General features: G+C 43.5%; 1 protein-coding gene across 2 annotated transcripts in view; it reads right to left on the reverse strand.

The window, feature by feature from the left end:
- Positions 1–5,340: 5,340 nt before the first annotated feature.
- The window catches only part of DNAAF5 (dynein axonemal assembly factor 5), a 41,965-nt gene continuing 26,839 nt past the window's right edge, over positions 5,341–20,466 (reverse strand). The window contains exons 7-13 of one of the 2 annotated variants that reach the window (XM_072120468.1): positions 17,233–17,376; positions 14,650–14,818; positions 11,549–11,696; positions 9,751–9,901; positions 9,344–9,500; positions 7,543–7,734; positions 5,341–5,692 (exon numbers count right to left, since the gene is read on the reverse strand). In XM_072120468.1, coding sequence (XP_071976569.1) covers positions 5,553–5,692; positions 7,543–7,734; positions 9,344–9,500; positions 9,751–9,901; positions 11,549–11,696; positions 14,650–14,818; positions 17,233–17,376 — 1,101 coding nt within the window. In that variant the 3' untranslated portion in view covers positions 5,341–5,552. The remainder of the gene's footprint in view (positions 5,693–7,542; positions 7,735–9,343; positions 9,501–9,750; positions 9,902–11,548; positions 11,697–14,649; positions 14,819–17,232; positions 17,377–20,466) is intronic. The other variant, XM_072120469.1, reaches the window with a different exon arrangement.

The following is a 20,466-nucleotide window of genomic DNA, read 5'->3' on the forward strand; positions in this document are numbered from 1 at the left end:
TGTGGAAATAAGGTTTAAAAATAAATTTTCTTAATAAACAACATAAAGGAAATCAAAATCCATCAAGATAATCTGGAGACACTTACTCCTAGATGCAAGCACAACAACTGTAGTAATCTTCTTATATGTGTTATCCATGGCCTCCTTCTAAATTCAACTTTTACAAAAATTATGCTAATGAGCCAGAAGGGCTCTAGGGTTGTTACCAGAGCCACTCTGTGCTTTACAGGCTGTTACATTGTGCAGGAGCACTTCACCCTCCCACTGTGTGAGATTACATCAGGCAGAGGGAGGGTGGGAGATACTGAGCATTGAGAGGCTCTGGTAACACTCTCAGAGCCCTTTGGGTTCATTAGCATAATTGTAAAAGTTGATTTTTAGGACCTATATGGAGCTGACGCAGATTGCTTGCTTTGACCAAATGTAAATTTGCTAACACCCCTATAAGTAGACCAAACATTCCCAACATTATTATGATTTTTTCTTATTCTGTGTGTGTAACAGATGTATATGGGGATAAATTTGAAGAAGTTTTCTTAATGGAGAAGGAAGACACGCTTGAGGCCCATTTATGTTACCTTTATACCAAAGTATGCACCGGGGTGAAAAGAAAAACCTTTCAGGTAAGTGAACCTTACAGACAATGCTTCCGGACAGATGTCACCTCAGAGGTCCCAAGTTCTATAGGAGCAGTGGGGTAACTAGAAGCTGCTGGGCCCCAGTGCAAAGTCTGTGCCAGGCCCCCGACTATAATGTATGGTTTATATTACTAGTCTTCTCTCATGGGAAAGTGACACCATAAGGGCCCCCTACACCTCTTAGGCCCTGGTGCGACCGCAACCTCTGCACCCCCTCAAGTTACGCCCCTGTATAGGAGTTGCATAGCACAGCGGTCAGGTTTCTCAAGCACTCCCATTTACTGTCTAGATACTCAAACGCTGTGCTCAGTAATTTCAGAAAGTCCCATCAGATGTTGTTGGATGATAGATTGGGCTTGTTGGATGTCATGATATTCTAAACCGTTACCAGATGTGTGTCAGCATCTACATGTGATATTGTAGCTGTACAGACACCATTAACTTTTAAAACCGAAAGATCCATGGAATTTTTCTATGTATCGGTCCTTATACCGCCATGTAGTCACTCATTTATTACATGTGATAAGAATACCCGAATATACCACCACTCATGAAACAATCTACACAGGTTCACACCAGGGCACTATGTCTGTGCCATATAGAGGTGAAGTCAGGGGCCCCCTGCAGACCTCGCAGTAGTAAAACGGAAGGGCTAATTATCAGCCTTCACTATCAGTAATCTGTGAAGAGAACAGAAAGTGATGGGATTAGCTGCCGGTAATGACTGTGACGTGTCCACGTAATCCCATCTCTCTCAGCTTTCAGGTCCAGTTTACTTTACATACAAGATTAGAAGCTGGTGAGTGGAATTATCTTCACTGAAGCGGCAGAGAGGGAAACGCTGCTCAGTGAGCGTCGCCTCTACAGACCGGTTTCAGTTCATTTAAAAGCAGCAACCCCCCATGTACCTAAGTGACCTACTCAGTGTTAGGTGTTGTCCCTGGAGATCAGTGTAACCATATCTGTGTGTGTTAGTAGCTGCAGGACTGTGAAAAATGTATTTATATTTCAGGATTGTAGCTGGACTTTGTACATTGAGTGCACATCCTCACACTGCTGTGCTCTTACTGTAGCTTTATGAATTGGAGCTACTCCACAGTCCCTCCCCTCTGTGTTAAAGTTGGAGCAGGCTTCTGGTTGGATACTACAGCAGTGTGAGGACAGACCCTTGTGAATTAGTACCAGTGTGCACTGATAATACTGACCTAGGGGGTTGAGTGTGGTGCAGTATAGTGGATGAACTAGTGGCCACCATTACATGTTACCCCAAAGTTTCATCCTGGGGCAGACTGTCAAAGGTTTACAATGTGAGAAGTTTCGGGGTTGACCATTGGTGGTCCTGTTTCTAAGTATTCGCTTTGAATGAGATCACAAAGGAATTTTTTTTCTTGTTATTTTAGGACCAGAAGCAGAATTTTGATGATAAGATAATTGAGGAGTTTGTCAAAAAACATGGGGATCGCGTCCGTCGCTCCAAGCCAACAGCCAACAGCGAAAGTCTCCAAATCACAAAGGAAGAACTTTAGGAATAACTCATTTTGTTATCACTTCCTGGTAGATAATGTTATACCTGTACTGTATGAAAGCTGCGCTGTTATATACATCACCTGTCCGTTGCCTCATGTACTTATGTAGTCAGCACATTGTACGCACTGGGGCATATTCACTAAGGATTCTTAAAGGGGTTGTTCACGTCCCAGAAGATAATTGATAGTTTGTTTGATGAAAAGTTAAATTTTCCATAAAAACTTTTTGTATCAATTCCTCACAGCTTCCAAGATCTCTGCTTTCTGTCTTTCTATAGGAAACTTCATCATTTACTTCCTGTAGATAAACACTGGTCCACGGCACGGATTGCCGATTAAAACACACAGTGTAATCATAGTCGTGTGATGCTAATGAGCCATACACCTGTGTGACATCACATGACCAGGGATTGAGCCATGCACCTGTGTGACATCACATGACCAGGGATATAATGAGCCATGCACCTGTGTGACATTACATGACAAGGGATATTACGAGCCGTGCACCTGTGTGACATCACATGACCAGGGATATAACAAGCTGTGCACCTGTGTGACATCACATGACCATGGACCAGTGTACAGGAAGTAAAATTGATACAGAAAGTATATTGGAAAATGTAATAAACAAACAATATTACAACCTTCCCTCAAAGTTCACTGTGGACAAGTTTTACGCAGTGTTTCCTGAGTTATCACTATCAACAAAATTTAGAGCAACCCCCTTTTTTCACCCAGCCAAAATCGGGCTGCAAACTGGATGTTGGTGTGCGGCCTTATACTGTGCCAGACTTATCATCTAGCATCAGCGATGTATCTGGTGCCAATTAATGGGAACTCGTCCCTAGACATAGCCGCTACATATACTGGCATACACTACCCCTCCTCCCAACGTTTGAATGAAATAAAGTGAAGTCACAGAATGTCCCTTTTAAGCCTTTTGGTATATTTTGGAACCCTCCAGCTGTAGATGTGGTTCAGTAATATAAACTGAAGCAGATGTTGGTTTCTTAGAATCCAGTTGTTTCTGTTGCCATAAAATAATTGAATGAGGTTCTTTGCAGGATAATAAAAGCTGCGCTACAATCAGACTAAGGCTGCATTCACATGGACATGTATTTCTCCAGTCCTGTATCTACAGGCTGTATTTCTGTATAAATACGTGACGTTTTTCATCCGTATGCAGCACGTATGTAACCCGTATTTTATACATGCCCATAGACTTTTAGGGCATACAGAACTGAAATACGGGAGAAAATAGGACATGCTCTATATTTTTATACGGCCAGTATACGGTACGTACACTCCAGTGTCAAAAACGGCAATATAAATGGTTGAACGTATTGTCCATTGAAATGAATGTGGCCGTATGTAACCTGTAAAAAAACGGGACGTATACGGCCGTTTTTATACGTCCGTGTGAATGTAGCCTAAAAAAGGAGACATTACCCCAATACAGAAAGTGGAAGGATGCTAATAGAAAGCCAACTGAGCTGCATCATCACATCCGTATATAATAGTGTATACCCCGGCTCTGATAACTGGAGGGATTATACATCAGAGCGGACACTTGTTTCATGACTAAGGGTTAAAGCACACAAACCCCACACTATGGGGCGGGGTCATGGCTGAACACTGCTCCAGGGACGTGGTCTGAGCACTATAGTTATAAATGATGCAAGGAGCAATCACAAACCCTCCAGTTTTTAGAGGGGCACTGTTGTCCTGCGGGGAAGCAGGGACTCCTCAGAGCAGTGTTCAGTCTGTAAATACATTGCGTATATTAATCCTCCCACCATTCAGCATGTACCCATTTACATCAGAGATCAGTCAGCTACTTCTAATATCAGGGTAAAGAAAGCGTAACTAAGGTCTTATGCACACAACCGTTTTTCAGGGGCCTGTAAAAAGGTCACTCACCGTTCCCCCTCCTCTCTCCATAGACTGCTATGTAATCTGACACCACCATGAGTTTCTGTCTGGTTACTAGCAAGAGAAATTGCATCAGAAATTGAGAAAAGCAGAAAGGGATGATGATAAGAGCCAAAGGAAGTTTCTATTATTCGTTTGAACTACTGATTTATGCAAAGCTTGCAGAAGTTACTCACCCTGTAATATGACAAGAACCCCACTTGTGTGCTGGGATTGATTGAAGCCAGATATTCACATTTAAAGTTTCTGGTAGCTGCCTGCACTCCCATGGTATTAGTTGTAGAGGGGTAAAATTCTATATTTGCCCACAAACTAGGTGACAGAAATGGTATCAGTACATAACTATAGCTCTTACACACTGTGCAGTGTAAGGCTGTGTTCACATTCCAGCTTTTTGCCCTCTGTTGTAAGGATACATCTGTTGCATTTCTGACATGTCCTTACTACAGAGGGCTGAACCTGAACCTCCCCCTGATAGAGGGACGAGTGAACATCAGGGTCAGGGATGTTCAGCGTTTTTCCCCCAGTGATGTCACTGTCCCAATATGTCCCAAACATCAATGGGTACCCCTCACAGCATATGCTCAGTGGAGGCCGGGGAGGGGTGCAATAGAGTTGCATTGGTCTCCCATTGCCTTCACTGACTGTATCACTCAGCAGGAAGGTAAGATATTGCTGTGTCATTCCATATTAGGTTTTTCATAGTATTTACAATATAAAGGATGCTCCTGCCTGCCAGTATATACCTATGAATACGCTCAGTGTGTACGCTGGAAGCTTTCCAAGCGCATGCGCTGATAAATACATATAATAAGAATGTAGCCCAATAACAATAATTCTCAGACATGCAGTAAGACAGTGGTGCCACCTACTGGCAAGTGTGCAAATCTCGGCTCTTCCTTATGATAAAACATGGAGTTTTTTGTCCTAAATTATCATTACTAAACCCACAGTAAAAAGCTAAAAAAAAACCATGTTTTCCTAGTATGTGAATGTCTGGATGAGGAAGCAAGAGTTCTCCAATCAGGGCCGCCTTTCTGCCATGTGGAGACCGACAGCAACTGACGCTGCACTGGGGGATTTTGGGAAACATGCAAATTACGTTTACCATGGTAGCTAAAAAAAAAAGGGAATATTTTCCTTATCCCATGCTGGAAAATGTATTTGCATAACTCCCAAAATACCTGGATGTTCATCCATGTTTTATAGTTGAATTTAGAACTTTGAAGGGGAGGTAGAATTAAGAAAATGCAAAACCATCCGGCAGGTTTATTCAGTAAACATAAACACAATATTATATATTAGAGAAAACGGATTTGTAAATCCTTGTCAATTTTAGAGAGAGGCACTTGGTGTATTCAGAGCATAAAATATGTCATTTTGTCCATGAAAAAATAATATTTTGGCGGTGTAAAATAAATACATGAATGAATATCCTGGATCACATTGGGGGTCTTTATGTGGATGCGCTGCTGTGGTTCTGGATGTGTAGAAGGAGCTGATCGCAATAGTCTGGGGTCTTGTGTTTATGCTTCATGGCTTCTATTTCTTGCACTAATACTGAGGGGTACACGACGCTCCCTTCCTTAAGAACATCTGCAAGAAACGAGTCCACAGACACAGGATATTATTAGCCGAGATCGTTTAGAATGATTCACAATGAAACCAAAATAGAATTTTAGTGAAGAACATCTTTATATTAGATGCAAGTTATGTCAGTGGTAATAATCATTATGGTAAGATGCTGCCCCCTAGAGTCACTAGTCTGGTACTACATGCAGATGGTGACAACTGCAAAAAAAAATTGGCAATTTTTGCAGAAATCATCTTGTTTCACCATTACGTTAACTTTGTTATAGATCAGTGCTACAGAATATGGAATGTGATGCCGCTACATGGTGAATTCACATTCTCTTGCTGGTGAAACAAACAAATCTAAATGAATAAATGAAAGTGATTCAATGCATAAGTTGTGGGTCTTCTATGACCTGCATCTATTTTGAGGAAGGGTCTCCCATTGTATAGAGGGGGGTCATGAATCAGAGTCTAAATACATAGACTCACACATGACGATCCCCTGCCACTGAATTTTGGGCCCGATTTTCGAGATCGAAGCAGGTATTACAAGGAGGACACGAATTGATCATGTGTTTGTAGCATATTCTATGGCTATGCGAGAAAGAGAAGGCAATACCCCTTTAAGAGACAAATATCCCGCCATGTCCAAGCTGCCGTGATCAATTGAGTATGTCTGACAAGGTGCCCAGATAATAGGTCTATTTTTTCCCCTTTAAGCACCCCGTCACATTATACCAGCATGATTTATGGATGTAAATAGAGTCCGGATAGGTTCATACATCATTCCCTGGCGGCACAGACAGGCGGCAATTTGTACAACAGATTAACATGGACCTGTCATCTGTCATCAAACACGCTGCTGTCTCCCAGACGTCAAATGACAAAGCTAAAAACAGAAAGTCAGTGATCGCCATAACCTGCAAACATGAAGAAGAGACCAAAGACTTCTAACAAGAGGTGAAGGAGTCACATGCAATACTTAAAGGGAACCTGTCAGGTAGGAGATAAAATATCCTTTCTAAAAGTCCCTCTTTTTTGTGAAATCTCATCTGTAAAAAAATCCTCCAAAGTCATGTCAAAATGAGCAGAGAAGAGTCATATTTGTCAAGTTTAGAGGTTGCAGGGGGACACACCCCTATTTTTAGTTCTATAGCACCTAGATCACATCAAGCTTGTGGTTTCGTGAGCTACAGAACTAGAGATACAGGGAATTAAAAAGGTTCCCACTTTTTTTTTTATAAGCCTGATGCGATCTGAAAGACGAGATTCCCATCTTTAATATGGCACCAAAATGAGGTTATTAGGTACTATAGATCTGAAGATAGGGGCATCTGGTTTCTAGCATACATCTGAGCTTGGAAGGGATCCAACTCATCGCACCCACAGAAGTCTGTCTACATGTACGCCATCTATATAATAGAGGTTAGGCAGGGTACTGCAGCTTCATTCTTTTCACATGACATAGGAGGCAAATGTCTTACTGCATGGAGTCCAATTGCTGGGACCCCATACGGGTGCCAGAGAGGCCATCACAAGTATCCCAGGGTCTCTGGGGGATTGGCTCAGCCTGTAATCTATCCCAAAAATACCAAACATATCAATGTTACCCACATTTTTATCACCATTACATCTAGTCAGCCTCAACACACACCCTCTACAGTCATAACACTGTTCCAGCGTCTGACCCATTTTTAAGATGTTGCAAAGGATTACAAAAATACCCAGAACCTGCACAGCACCGATCCATTGCTTCTATAGCGCTGAGCCACTGCAGGGAATAGTGTGAAGATGCAATACCACATACAACCTGTGGATGGCAGCGGCTCTGGACACCATTGTAGATTACAGAAGATTGGACAAGTACTCACCTAGTACTGTAGCTTGGAGAGCTGTATCCGTATCATCCAGATGTACCAGGAGACAGCGGTATAAGAATTCCAGGTGACCCCGATACGTCGTCCTCTCGTACCGCTCATCGATAAATTTGAACCACAGACCTAGGGTTTTAGCTGCCGCCATCCGCACCTCTTCTGACGCATCATCCAGACGCTTTACAACTTCTGTAAGTTACATACAGAATATATAGTAGTCCAGGAACCTTGTATTACAGTACAGGATAACACAGTGTGGCGAGAGTTGCTCCCACGCTATCAATTCAAAGGAACCAGGTCAAAATGTTAATATTCTCCATATTAATTTTTCCAGGATCCTTTGTAGCTCAAAAAACACAATTCCTGGCAGTTTGCAAGAAATTCTCATTATTTTAGGGCTTGTATGTCAGAAAATGGATGTACAAGCCCTCATAAATCTCTGACCTCTTGTACACATGATCCTCCCCATATCATTAAAGAGTAACTGTAAAACTTTGCCTATTATCTTTGTTACCCAAATCCAGCAGTTTCTTTCCTATACCCCTCAGATTATCTCATTGCTGCATGAAGCTGCTTCCTCTCCCTGTGCAGACAAGCCCTGGAGTCCATCAGATAAACAAATCTACACTCTTCTAGGAGGGGAGGGTCATGTGACAGAGCTCTCTCTGTGTATGTAGCAGAGCCGAGTGTGTTCAGAACGGTGTCTACAGATGTCTCCTACATAGAATAGTGAGGAACAAGATCTCCCCTGTTACCCATCAGTTCCTCCATCCCAGTCTGTGATTCCACAGAACTTTCTCTGTCTCTCTCTCTGCACCTCATGCTGCTCCCCTCCCCCAACTTGTCAACTGCACTTAGTGCTCTGTGCAGATAAGCTGTTAACCCATGGAGCTCACACAGAACAGACTATAGACTTCATGTCACTGTTGTACTAATGATTTCTACCAATTATTACATGTTCCCTGCTCCTCCATGTGATGGAAGCTGCCAGGCTGTCATCATATACATCCTGTATGTGCTCTGTGCAGTGGTTTTACTTGTGGGAAACTAAGTGGATTTAATGCTATATTACTCAGAGAGAACACAGGGCATCATGGGATCTGTGGGCAAGCTAACTGGCCTCAGCTTGAGGGCATAGACTGACAGACATTAGTCTCCACCCACTTCACCTCTGGTGAGAAAGATTTTTGTCAAACACTTTCAGAACAGAAAATGCCAGAACTTAGGAAAGAAAAGGGTGAGCAGCACAAAGTAAGGATCGTTCTGTTTGTTTTTAAAGGGGGAATCACATATAATAATTTGTTAAAATCACTATAGCTTTACAGCTACGCTTCAAAATCTTGGTCAATCTCAGTGACAATTTACAACAGTGAATGCAGGATTTTCAGAATCATTCACCATCAGATTCATACTAGTAGTGGCAGTGAAAAAAAAATTGTTCTCTATATCGAAATCTATTCTTTGGATCCTGTGTTCACTTTTGCTAGGACATGTATGGATGGACAGGTCGGAGGTGAAGCGTCCTACATGGTCCTGTACGGCTTTTATGGATGTGTGGAGTGGATGGAAAAAGGGGTTGGAGGACGAAGCTGCAAATCTGAGGGCTATAGTGAGGCTGCATAAGGAAAACGTATATATAAGTGTAGGAATTGTAAGAGAGAAGAGAAGACCCTTGCAAGTGTCAAAACATGACCAAATTATATATATGGGCCAAAGTGTGAAGACAGGTGTGACAAATTGACCCGGTAAACCCCTTTAACTGTGCATGAAAATCAACACAACACAATTGAGGATGTACCAGGGTAAATCTTGTTCAGTTTATCTGGATCCAAGTGCTGTCCACAGATTCCCAGGAGAGTCTTGATGATACGACATGACACCAGCCGGCTCGTCTTTGAATCCTCCTCCAGAGTGGCCAGAACCTGCGGCATCAGAACTTCCTGTACCGGCAGAACCTGAAAATGACAGGAGGGAGAGAGAAGGGGTGTCAGTGCATGAAGACTGGCAGTAAAACCAAAATGCTTTGTGCTTTCTTTAACCCATCAATACCCAGGCAGTTTGGCCTTTACACTTAATTTCTTTTTTATTTGACTCTTTACATTTCAGAAGTCACTGCATCGCCTAACCCTGCAGGGAAATATTTCTGTGAATACATTACGCTTTACGTAGATTTTACTTGCACCAAGATCTCCAGACAGACGTTACCTCTTCAGGTGAGAGAACATCGCTCTGAAGGAGAACCCAGAGGCAGGACACGGCGATGGTCCGGATGGCCCCCGCCGTCCTTCCAGCGTACCACTTCAGGTTTGGAACCAGGATGTCCTTGATGAGAGTCTCAGAGTAAAGATGGAACTGCCTGCAAGGGAAAGAGACATGAGATGTTCAAGGATCAAGGACAATTCTAATGTAAGTTTTCCTTGGGAAAAACTCAGGAATATAGAGTAAATAAAAGAATAAACCAATTCTATACCTCACATAAGTGGTCTTGCAGTTAGACCCTTCTTCCCCATCTACAAAATAGGGGGTATCATCTGTAAGCTAAGGGAAGGTAATAATCAGTCTCCTTCCCCATTCATCAGACAATTCTTCCCCTACTTAGATTACCCATAGAATAAGCTATACTACCACGTACTGCAGAAGGTTTGCTCCTTTCCTGACAAGCAGGACTGAAACCTATTCCTATTGGCTGACCCGCAGTTACCTGGCGGTGGGGAGAGTGGCCGAGCATTAGGTGGATCTGGACGCTGCTATATACACAATGCGGCGCTACTCTATGTAGATGCCCTTTATCATCATCAATGGTCGGTGATGTTAATTTTTCAGATCTATACAACGGATATAATGTTTAGTTTTGGGGATACAACTCTGTGTGTGTTTTCTTGGTCTAAGGGGGACTGATGTGCCATGGGAAGCAATCACTTATTATGTGTATCACTATGTTCACAGAGCTTTTAACAAACCAAATATCAATACATCAAACTACTTCTGTGCAACGTTTCCCTCCGGCTTTGTGTCTAATGTCATAATAATCCATCCATTTGTTCACCTGCATCATCCATATAAATAAATATATGGTGTTGATTGCGGCACATTCAATCGATATATACTCATTATTCTATTGAAGTGTCCAGCAGGGGGCACTTCAACACAAGTAATCGGATTTCAAAAAACGGACGGAAAATTCTGAAATATCTGTAACTATTCATTACATTATTCCATTAGACTTACCTTCCATGAGCTTCGATAAGACAAAATTCATGGAAAGTTACCGCATCGTGATCTAATAGATTATAGACTTATGGGAAGGATTTCATCATTACAGTTAAAGTAAATATATGCAAATGATTCTCTAGGTGCAACAGGGGCGGAGCTGTGACTACTGGAGCCCATGTGTTGTTCTTTCTAGGTCTTACATCTGTCTCAGGTTAGAGATGTGTGGTGGTTGACATAATATAAAGTGGATGTAAAATCTTCGGCATAATGTGTTTTTTTTTTTTTTACATCAGAGGGGATTTAGTTGCTTGTGGACTTATTCAAGATATTGTAATTTTATTTTGGGTACATGGAATACCCCCTACCTACAGTACGATTTCCAAAAGTATCAGACTCTGCTGGAATATATCATTGACTGGGCATTTGATAACTAATTTGTTAATCTTTTATATATTTCCAGGAGGAATAATGGAGGAATTGCAAAGAAAAATGCCCTCCACCCAAAAAAACACAACCTCTTCCCCCAAAATGGACATGCGAGAGGCTTCAGCTCTCGTGTACTATAGGTCTCAAGTTTGGAAGACGAGTTTGTTGTTCCTTCCTCTCCCACATGTGGCGACGCTTGTGCATTGTTTTTCCTTAGTAATTTAATTAAGTAACATTTCTGTGTAGGACTGGCAGAACAATACGCCTTTCAAGCATTCCTGCCCGGGACACTCTATGAGAAGAGCCCAAAATTGTATGAATGAGCGCCCATTGTTTTATAGGGCGAGCGGGAGCCTCAACAAACCCTCTGGAGTTGACGCTTTCGTTGGCTTTCAGCAGGAGCTTGGACAACAGGGTGAAGAGTTTCAGTCGCATCTGTGGCTCCTTGTCAGGGTGCAGGCAGGTCCTCAAAACCGGCAGCAGGAGATCGAGATGTTCTCCAATCACAGGCCCTGAAATACACAACATTTATTACTTCTATACACAGAGGCCGGTCCCTATATATGGAAATGTATGCATCGATATAAGACTGGAAACTAAATTGGCGCCTTTGATAGATACAACCCATCTCTTAGCCCCTATGGGAGGCCGTGATCCAAGCCAATATGGCGGCACCCATGCTCTTTGCATCAGTTTTGTGCTAGAGGAAAGTGAGATATGTAAATAGAGCCATAGCAGCCACGGGCAACTGCAATCATGGCATCTAAGGGTCTGTTCACATATATCACATGACTTTAGCACAAAACTGATGCAAAAGAGGATACAAAGCTGATGGCAAGTGATAAATGTGAACAGATCCCAAATAATCAATGGCTGGCATCTGATGCAGTTGCACCTGGACAGTCAAAATTGAAGTAAGACTGGATGCCCACAATCAAGTTGGGTCGGTGCGCCAGCAGGATTTCCAGGATCAAGCCTCGAATAAAAGAACGGATTTGCAGAACGATTTTAGGTTTAGTCTGTGAAATTCTGCGAGTGCACGGAGTAAGCTTGTCCGACCAAAATTGCTAGTGACTACACCTAGGTTTTAGAAAGAAGGTTCAGCACATGACTAGCCTCCCCGATTCACTACATAACATAAAGGTGCGTCATCCCCTCTCCACAGGATAAGGGATAGCTTTCGGATTGGTTGTCTCATCCCCCATTCTTGTGATCCGTGGGTTTCCCACCACTATGACATCCACCAATCAGCAAGTTGTCCCAAATTCTGTGCATAACTTGTTGCAAATGGTTAGCATGGTACATTTACATGCCTAGGGATGCCAGGAAGAAAAAACACTGCAATGAGACACTTAAAGGGGCTGTCAGGAGGTTAAAAAACATCAGCTGATTTCATTCAAAAACAGCGCCACACCTGACCAAGGTATGTGCCGGTATTACAGCTCAGCTGTATAGTGATGAATGTAGCCAAGTTGCAATACCATGCAATACCCATGGTCAGGAGAGGAGCTTCTTTTGGAAGAAAGAAGCCATGTTTTTCAACCCCTTTATGGATACAAAAAACAAGTACTCAAATCAAGTCAGGCTTGTGGTATGAGGGCCCCATCATCACTGAGGAATAAGGTATGATCCTCCTTCCCACACTAAGGTTACTCCATGACACACCAGTAACCACGGGCAGAAGACTCTATCATGTACTTCGAGGGACACTCCAAACCAATATTGCTTCCGCAAAACCAAAATATGTATCCTCAAATTAAAAGAAAATGAAAAGTCCAGGCCAGAAAATATTTAAGCAAAGGGAGACATGAACGTCCCGGGCAGGAATGTCAGCCAATAACACTTTAATATCATGAAACAAAGACAAATACACATTAATTAGTGAAATTAATCCTGGGGGTTATAATTACCACATAGCATGGCAGGGAGAGCGGTATCTGCCCCTGGGCCAAACGGGCCGAGCATTCCTGAGACACCGCAACTTATAAGGATGCAGAGCGGGACAATGGGAAGATTATGTTACATGGGACAAGACTGTCCAGGAGGGAGGAGGTTAAAAAGATGATTCAGCTCCGGCTATAAAATATATTCAGGATCTAAATGTCAGTGATAGATGGTGGAGGGGAAGGGGGTGAAGCATTCCATGTCCCCTATGCACAGGACAGGGTATAACGTTCTGATCCATGGGGGTCCGACTGCTGGAACACTGTCTGATCATAAGAAAGGGGGTCCCGCTCTCACTGACTGATAATAATAATAATAATAATTCTTTATTTATATAGCGCACACAGATTACGCAGCGCTGCACAAAGCATGTCAAACTGGTCCCTGTCCCCATGGGGCTCACAATCTAAACAACCTAACAGTATGTTTTGGAGTGTGGGAGGAAACCGGAGTACCCGGAGGACTGATGGACCGGCAGAGCATGTTTGTGTCCTGTCACTATATTTAGTACTACAGGAGAGATAGAAATTGCACAATGCCGTCTCCAGCACTCTCAGACAGATACCCGAGCGCTGGGCTCTGCAATTTCTGATACTAAAGTAAGCAGCTCCTAGTGCTAAAACAGACGCAGCAGTGTTACAATGATAGCATTATTGGAAACCTCCGGTAACGCTATCCAATACCGCTGCGGAGTACAATAGAAATGCTGGACCGCACTCAATGCACAATAGATCGGCGGTGACTGCCACATGACATGTTGCAGACACCGCCAATCTATTGTGCGTTGAGAGCTGTCCAGCGTTCCTAATCCCGCCCCTCACGCTTTGAGAGTGGTCCGGCGTTTCTATTGTACTCCGCAGCGGTGTAGGAAATCTACCATCAAAATCCTTCATGATAAACCAGGGACATTACTCATAGATCCGGGCACAGAGACTGTAGTCATCTTCTTATATTTGTTATATATGGCCTCTTTCCTTCTAAAATCAACTTTTAAAATTATTCTATGGAGCCAAAAGGGCTTTAGGGGTGTTAGCAGCGCTCCTCTGTGCTGTAGCTTTATAAACTGTTACACTGTGCTGGAGCACTTCCCCCTCTCACTGTGTGCTGTAACTTCCTCTGCTATAGTGAGATTATTTCACTATTTCAGGGAGGATGAGACAGTATGACGGCCTGTAAAGCTGCGGCATGGAAGAGCTCTGGTAACTTCTCCGGGGGCCTCTCTGACTCATTAGCATAATTTTAAAAGTTGATTGTAGAAGGAAGGAGGCCATGGATAACAGGTATAAGAAGATTACCGCAGACATGGTAACTGGATCTGACATACTTGAGTTTCATGATAGATTTCCTTTAAGATATATTACATCAGTGTTTAAAGTTTATTTAATATACAAATGAATTAAATCAAATCTAAACAATTCTTTTGATTGATGTGTGTATACAGCTCCACTGCCGGCCTATGCATCATGCTGGTTATAGACAAGCTAGCCCGATCCTGGTTGACTACGCCTTGACAGTCCTTACCAGATTCTGAGACCAGGATCTCAAATTGTGCCCGTTCCATGGAAAAACTGGTCCAGTGCTCATGGCCTTTGGATGCCCAATGCATTAGCTCTGGCATGTGTTGTTGGTACAGGCCTTGGAGTCCGTTCACACCTTGTACCTCTGCTAGTGACAGCATCACATCCTGAATCTGAAACGAAGAAGAGAGTAAGTAGCAATGGTCAATTGTTATGTCTGGTTGACGGGTTCAGAAATAGCAACTAATGACACAGTGTAGATCATGTCTGTAACTCGTAACTGAAAGGGAACCTAGAACATTGTACATAGTGTCCTATCTGCAGGCAGTATTTTATAAAACAGGAGGAGCCGAGCAGATTGTATATAGTGTCCTATCTGCAGGAAACATGTTATAGAGCAGGAGATTAGCAGATTGTACATAAAGGTCCTATCTGTAGGCAGCATGTTATAGAGCAGGAGATTAGCAGATTGTACATAAAGGTCCTATCTGTAGGCAGCATGTTATATAGCAGGAGGAGCTGAGCAGACTGTACATAGTGTCCTATCTGCAGGCAGCATGTTATAGAGCAGGAGGAGCTGAGCAGATTATACTATCCTATCCTATTATAAAGCTGGCAGAGCTCAACAGTTTGTATATTTTATTCTATTAGGAGTCCAGTGGGCGGTCCTGCCACTAAATATTTTCTTGAAAATATATCCTCTTTGCTTCACCTGCTCTCCAACATGTTGCCTTGGCATTACACCCCATGTAAATTCATGCATCCATTGTGCCCCAGTATCTTGAGAGCGTAGATACAGCGCCATCCATCAGCGCACAGAAGACAATACGTTATGGAGCAATCAGCAGATTCCTACAGCACAAGCCTCATCATCTGCAGAACATCTACCTCTGCCAGATTCTGCAGACTATTACTCTGGTGATGTGCACATCGTTGCTTCCCATGCGGGACCTCTCCAGTGTCATATCTCATTATGTGGGGCATTGGGTGCGTTCAGGGATAAGAGATTGTGCATGGATCAGGCCGTGGGTCGCTACAACAGGAACAAATCATGTAGCAGTTTTAGTTATCGTAAATGCTGTTGGGCTCTACAAGGCGATGGGAATGAGGTTAGTGACGGGTGCCTCGGGAGAAGACGATGCACTGCTGGAGAACATTACATTGCTGACGCTGCGTCTGCTCTTCAATGGTCCGACAAGAAAAAAAATTGATGATGGATTATGCGGATGTGCATTACATACCTGATCCTATGTCTGCGGATAAGAATTTTATGGGTCCTGAACAAAAACTGCACATCTAGCACAAACATATCGGAATATGGTGGTTTTGTTTTAGTGTGTTTATAGGTGCGATGACACTTTTGCCTGATCTGTTCATTCTATACATCCCATTCGGGTATTATGAGTGACAGGGGTTGCCAGGAATAACAAACGATGACCTATTCTCAGGACAGACCACCAATAGCAGGTTCTGGTGGTAAGGGAGCCGTCACCTCTTGCACCCAGCTATTTGGCACCAGGTAAATAAAGGACACTATACTTGGAGCAGTTGGATCATTGTCTCCCATCACTAAACAAAGCCACAAGCAGTGTTAGGTATTTACCCTGGAGATCTGTGCACTGGTGTGTGGGGTATTACGGCAAAGCCGCTCCAACCTGCTGTGGCAGCTTCTGTTTGAATACTGCAGCAGTTACTCAGAGCAGAGGGGCTGTGCAGCATTACAATAAAGAGACCTCATACACTAGTGCAACCCAGTGCACCAAGTGCTATCTATCTAATATCCATCTATCTCCATCTTGATTAATCTACCTATCCAGAAGCGATTATTACAATAGAATCCCCAATTCATCTGTGTGACAGAGCAGTAGTGGGAATGCACCATCTCCAATGGGACTGATGAATATACCGTAGTACATTTCTGGCAGTCTCATAGATATGAATGGAGCAGAGATCTCTTAAGTGCAATAAATTAAGTGATTTTAGTGGTAATATACATTTACATATATAGTTGAGGGTAATTATGTGATATATTAAACCAGTGGCTCTCAACCAGCAGCGACGCCTTAGAGGTTTGAACGAACCACTTTGCAGGCGTCACTTAAGACCATCAGAAAAAAACATATCTCTGATGATTTTAGGAACGGAGACACCGCTCCAGAGCTGCAGTGATGCCAGGAGACAGATAGAAAACTGGACAGCAGGAGGAAGCCTATCTGCAGCATGGCGTGGCAGCTCCCCTTGCCCTAGGCCCACCCTGCCCCAAGTGTAATGACTTCCATACACAAGAGGATGCCATCATCACATGGGCACAGCGCCATGAGAAAGGAGACTTGTTTGGGCACAGTGCCAGACAGAGCCACTTCGTGAAGGAAGTTGCACTGAAATGTGAAAATAAATTACGATTACAACTCATGACCATAGCAATATTACAGTTATGGGGGGTTATCACATCATTGGGAACTGTATTAATGGTTTGCAGCATCAGGAAGGTTGAGAACCGTTGTATTTAACTAAGGAGCCATCGGTTTCCAGCAGGGGGCAGTATGTTCACACAGTTTCTCTAAGCGGTATGAGCTGGGAGTCTCACCTTGTGGTAGAGGGATTCGGAGGCCGGGCTGGCGAGTATGGTGACGAGGACCTTCATAGCCTGCAGGCTGATGTGCGCACATTGCTGGCGGCATACAGCTATCATAGACTGGACACAGCACAGTAACTGCTCCAGGTACAGCACCTGCCAATACAAGACATCATAGAGGAGCCATTGTTAGGAGGTGCAGATGAGAGATGCAGATATTGTATAATGTTACATACCATGCATACCGCTCACATGGCCAAAGATGGCCGCCTAAGATTATCCGCCACACAGTTACCTGCGCTAGATGCGATAGCCATCCACGGTACAGAAATACCAGCGTGTAAAGTTACCTATAGTAACCGGCATTCCTCTCCAAAAGGGGCACACTTCACTAAAATACCTAGTTAACCCCCTTTCCATCACAGCTGCCATAACTTTCCTTTCATTCATTTTTTTCTCCCCTTTTAACAAATGTGCTTCCTAGTGCAAAGGGGGCGGTGCCGTGTTTGCTAGTGCAAAGGGGGCGGTGCCGTGTTTGCTAGTGCACAGATTCACTTTCTATGTTTCCCGTCACTACTTACCTCTGCCCTTTAACAGGATTAGTGATAGATAGGTTATGCAATGATACCTTCCACAGAATTAAGATTTTTAGAAATTAAGATCTCAAAAATAAAATTACTGTAAACAAAAAATATGGCCTCACCCCCAGAGTAGAATCTCATTTGCATAAAGATAAAAAAGCTAATTTTGTCAAAATTACTGAGTAATGGGAAATGTAGGTTGGAAAGTTTATAAGGTGTCCTATGTAATTCTGTTTTTACTCTTGGGGTGAGGTCTATTCTTTGGTCAGTTTTGGTGCATCACATTGGGGGATAGGGACACTGGGGGGTACGTTGCAGCTCATAAGAGGTACGTGAACACCCGTACTCACACTAAGCGGCTCCTCTGTGATTGCGGGTCACAACCCTATTACTTCACCCACCACCTAATGACTTATTTCCACCCAGTTTACGATCAGGACCCCCACCCCATGACCCAGAGAGTAGACGCTATGTAGATTAGCCGGTGGCTGTGAAGTTGGAGCTGGGTCGCCTCTACCTATGTTCTCTGGTTACATAGGTTTAGGGTATGGAGTCGCTGGCGCTCACGTTACAGCTCTGCAGCTGCCGCTTCCCTGTGGTTCGGGGGATCAGCGCATTAACAAGGTCTGCTGTAATCTCGCTTTCTAGCACGTTACTGAACATAAAAGCACCGGAAAAACGGAACAATATCATAATGTCCATTGTCCGCCTACACCATGAAATCACCACATATATGTAAGGGACAGGCATCTATATAGTGTCCAATGTAAGGATTCTTATCTAGCTCTGATGTCACATAACTGATTGTGTCCTATACAGGGATATCCTAGAGCTACACAGGAACACAGCATAGTCCAGGCCTTTTACAGATTCTTTACAAGTATAAAAGTATAAGTCTTCATGTTAGTCTTAATCGGTCCTCGTACCTTCCACATGGCATCACTACCAAGCCCAGTAACCATTCACCTAACTAAAATCATGCAGCATACTAGTCACCAACCCGTCCTAGTGACATCATTTTTTAATCACAATTCTCTACTGCAAATAACTTGCACAATCTGTTTAGCTCCTCCTGCTCTATAACATGCTGCCTGTAGATAGGACACTATGTACAATCTGTTCATGTCCTCCTGCTCTATAACATGCTGCCTGTAGATAGGACACTATGTACAATCTGCTCATCTCCTCCTGCTCTATTACATGCATTTAGATTGGACTGCAATTTCAGATGTTGCTTGACACTTTCTAGGTAACTAGAAAGGAGTCAAGAAGTAAAAGCTCCCCTAATTGATACTTTGTCAATTATTGCCACCTTGCAGGGGTGTGGAGACTTCGGGTGATGTCACACATGGCGTTTTGAACCCATTTTTGGTCCGTTTTTAAGCAGCCCGTTAAAAAACACATGCATTTTGACAGGTTTACCAATTACCTGAATGAAAACAGGTCAAAAACGGAAGCATTTTTTAACGCATGCGTTTTTGGACAGACTGCTTAAAAACGGACCAAAAACGGGTTCAAAACACCAAGTGTGGCATCACCCTTCTAACCACAAGGGGATTCTGGGAAATATGCACATACATTTTTCCAGGATGGGAGTAGGAAAACCTATGAAATATATAAAGGTTTCGGAGCACAGTAAAGGCAAAATAACCATTCAGTGACCACAGAAAGCTGGGTGGCAACCTTTAGAAAAATTAAGAATTTTATAGCAATTTAATTTTTCCTAGAAACACAGGGGATCATTTACTAAGGGCCCGATTCGCGTTTTCCCGACTTGTTACCCGAATATTTCCGATTTGCGCCGATTTTCCCTGAATTGCCCCGGGATTATGGCGCACGCGATCGGATTGTGGCGCATCGGCGCCGGCATGCACGCGACGGAAATCGGGGGCCGTGGCCGAAAGAAAACCCGACGGATTCGGAAAGACCGCCGCATTTAAAACAATAAAAGTGTCGCTTGGGACACGCTTACCTTCACTTGGTCCGGCCCGGTGAATTTTACGGCATTCGGATGCTTTTCAGCCCAGCAGCGCCACCTGGTGGACGGCGGAGGAACTACCTTGATGAATCCCGGCCGGACCCGAATCCACCGCAGAGAACGCGTCGCTGGATCGCGAACGGACCGGGTAAGTAAATCTGCCCCACAATGGAGAAATGTTTATTCGGAAAGGATTAAAATCTCAGGATCGGGCAACAACAGCTGATTGTTTTGTGGCGGACATTCGCCCCCCACAATTGGCTCAGAGTCCTGGTAGCAGCCCTGTAATTACAGCTTTTGGCCACTAAAGGGATGTGGATTCAAACGCTTCTAGCCCTATACCATCTTTTTTCCAACGCTGAATAGCTTATCAATCCTGAGTTTCAGCTCCACCAATCAACTATTGATGGCCCATCCCGATGATCAGCGATCAATAGTCATTTCCGGTTAACCCCTCTAACAAAAGTGAATTCAATCTAGCAACAAGCTGGAAATTTGCATTGGTTTCTCCCATCCTCCAGGTGCGCAATTCTGAGCCGTACACCTGGGAACCCTCCATTATAAGGGCCTCTTATGCCGCTATTAAGATCACAGCACCCGGTGACATGGGGTGCCGACACCACATCATTTCTAATACACTATTACATAGTTAGTTCACGCCGCCGTCCGGATTAAGCTTCACATATG

This window comes from Engystomops pustulosus, chromosome 8 (assembly GCF_040894005.1).
Source record: "Engystomops pustulosus chromosome 8, aEngPut4.maternal, whole genome shotgun sequence".
NCBI lineage: Eukaryota > Metazoa > Chordata > Amphibia > Anura > Leptodactylidae > Engystomops > Engystomops pustulosus.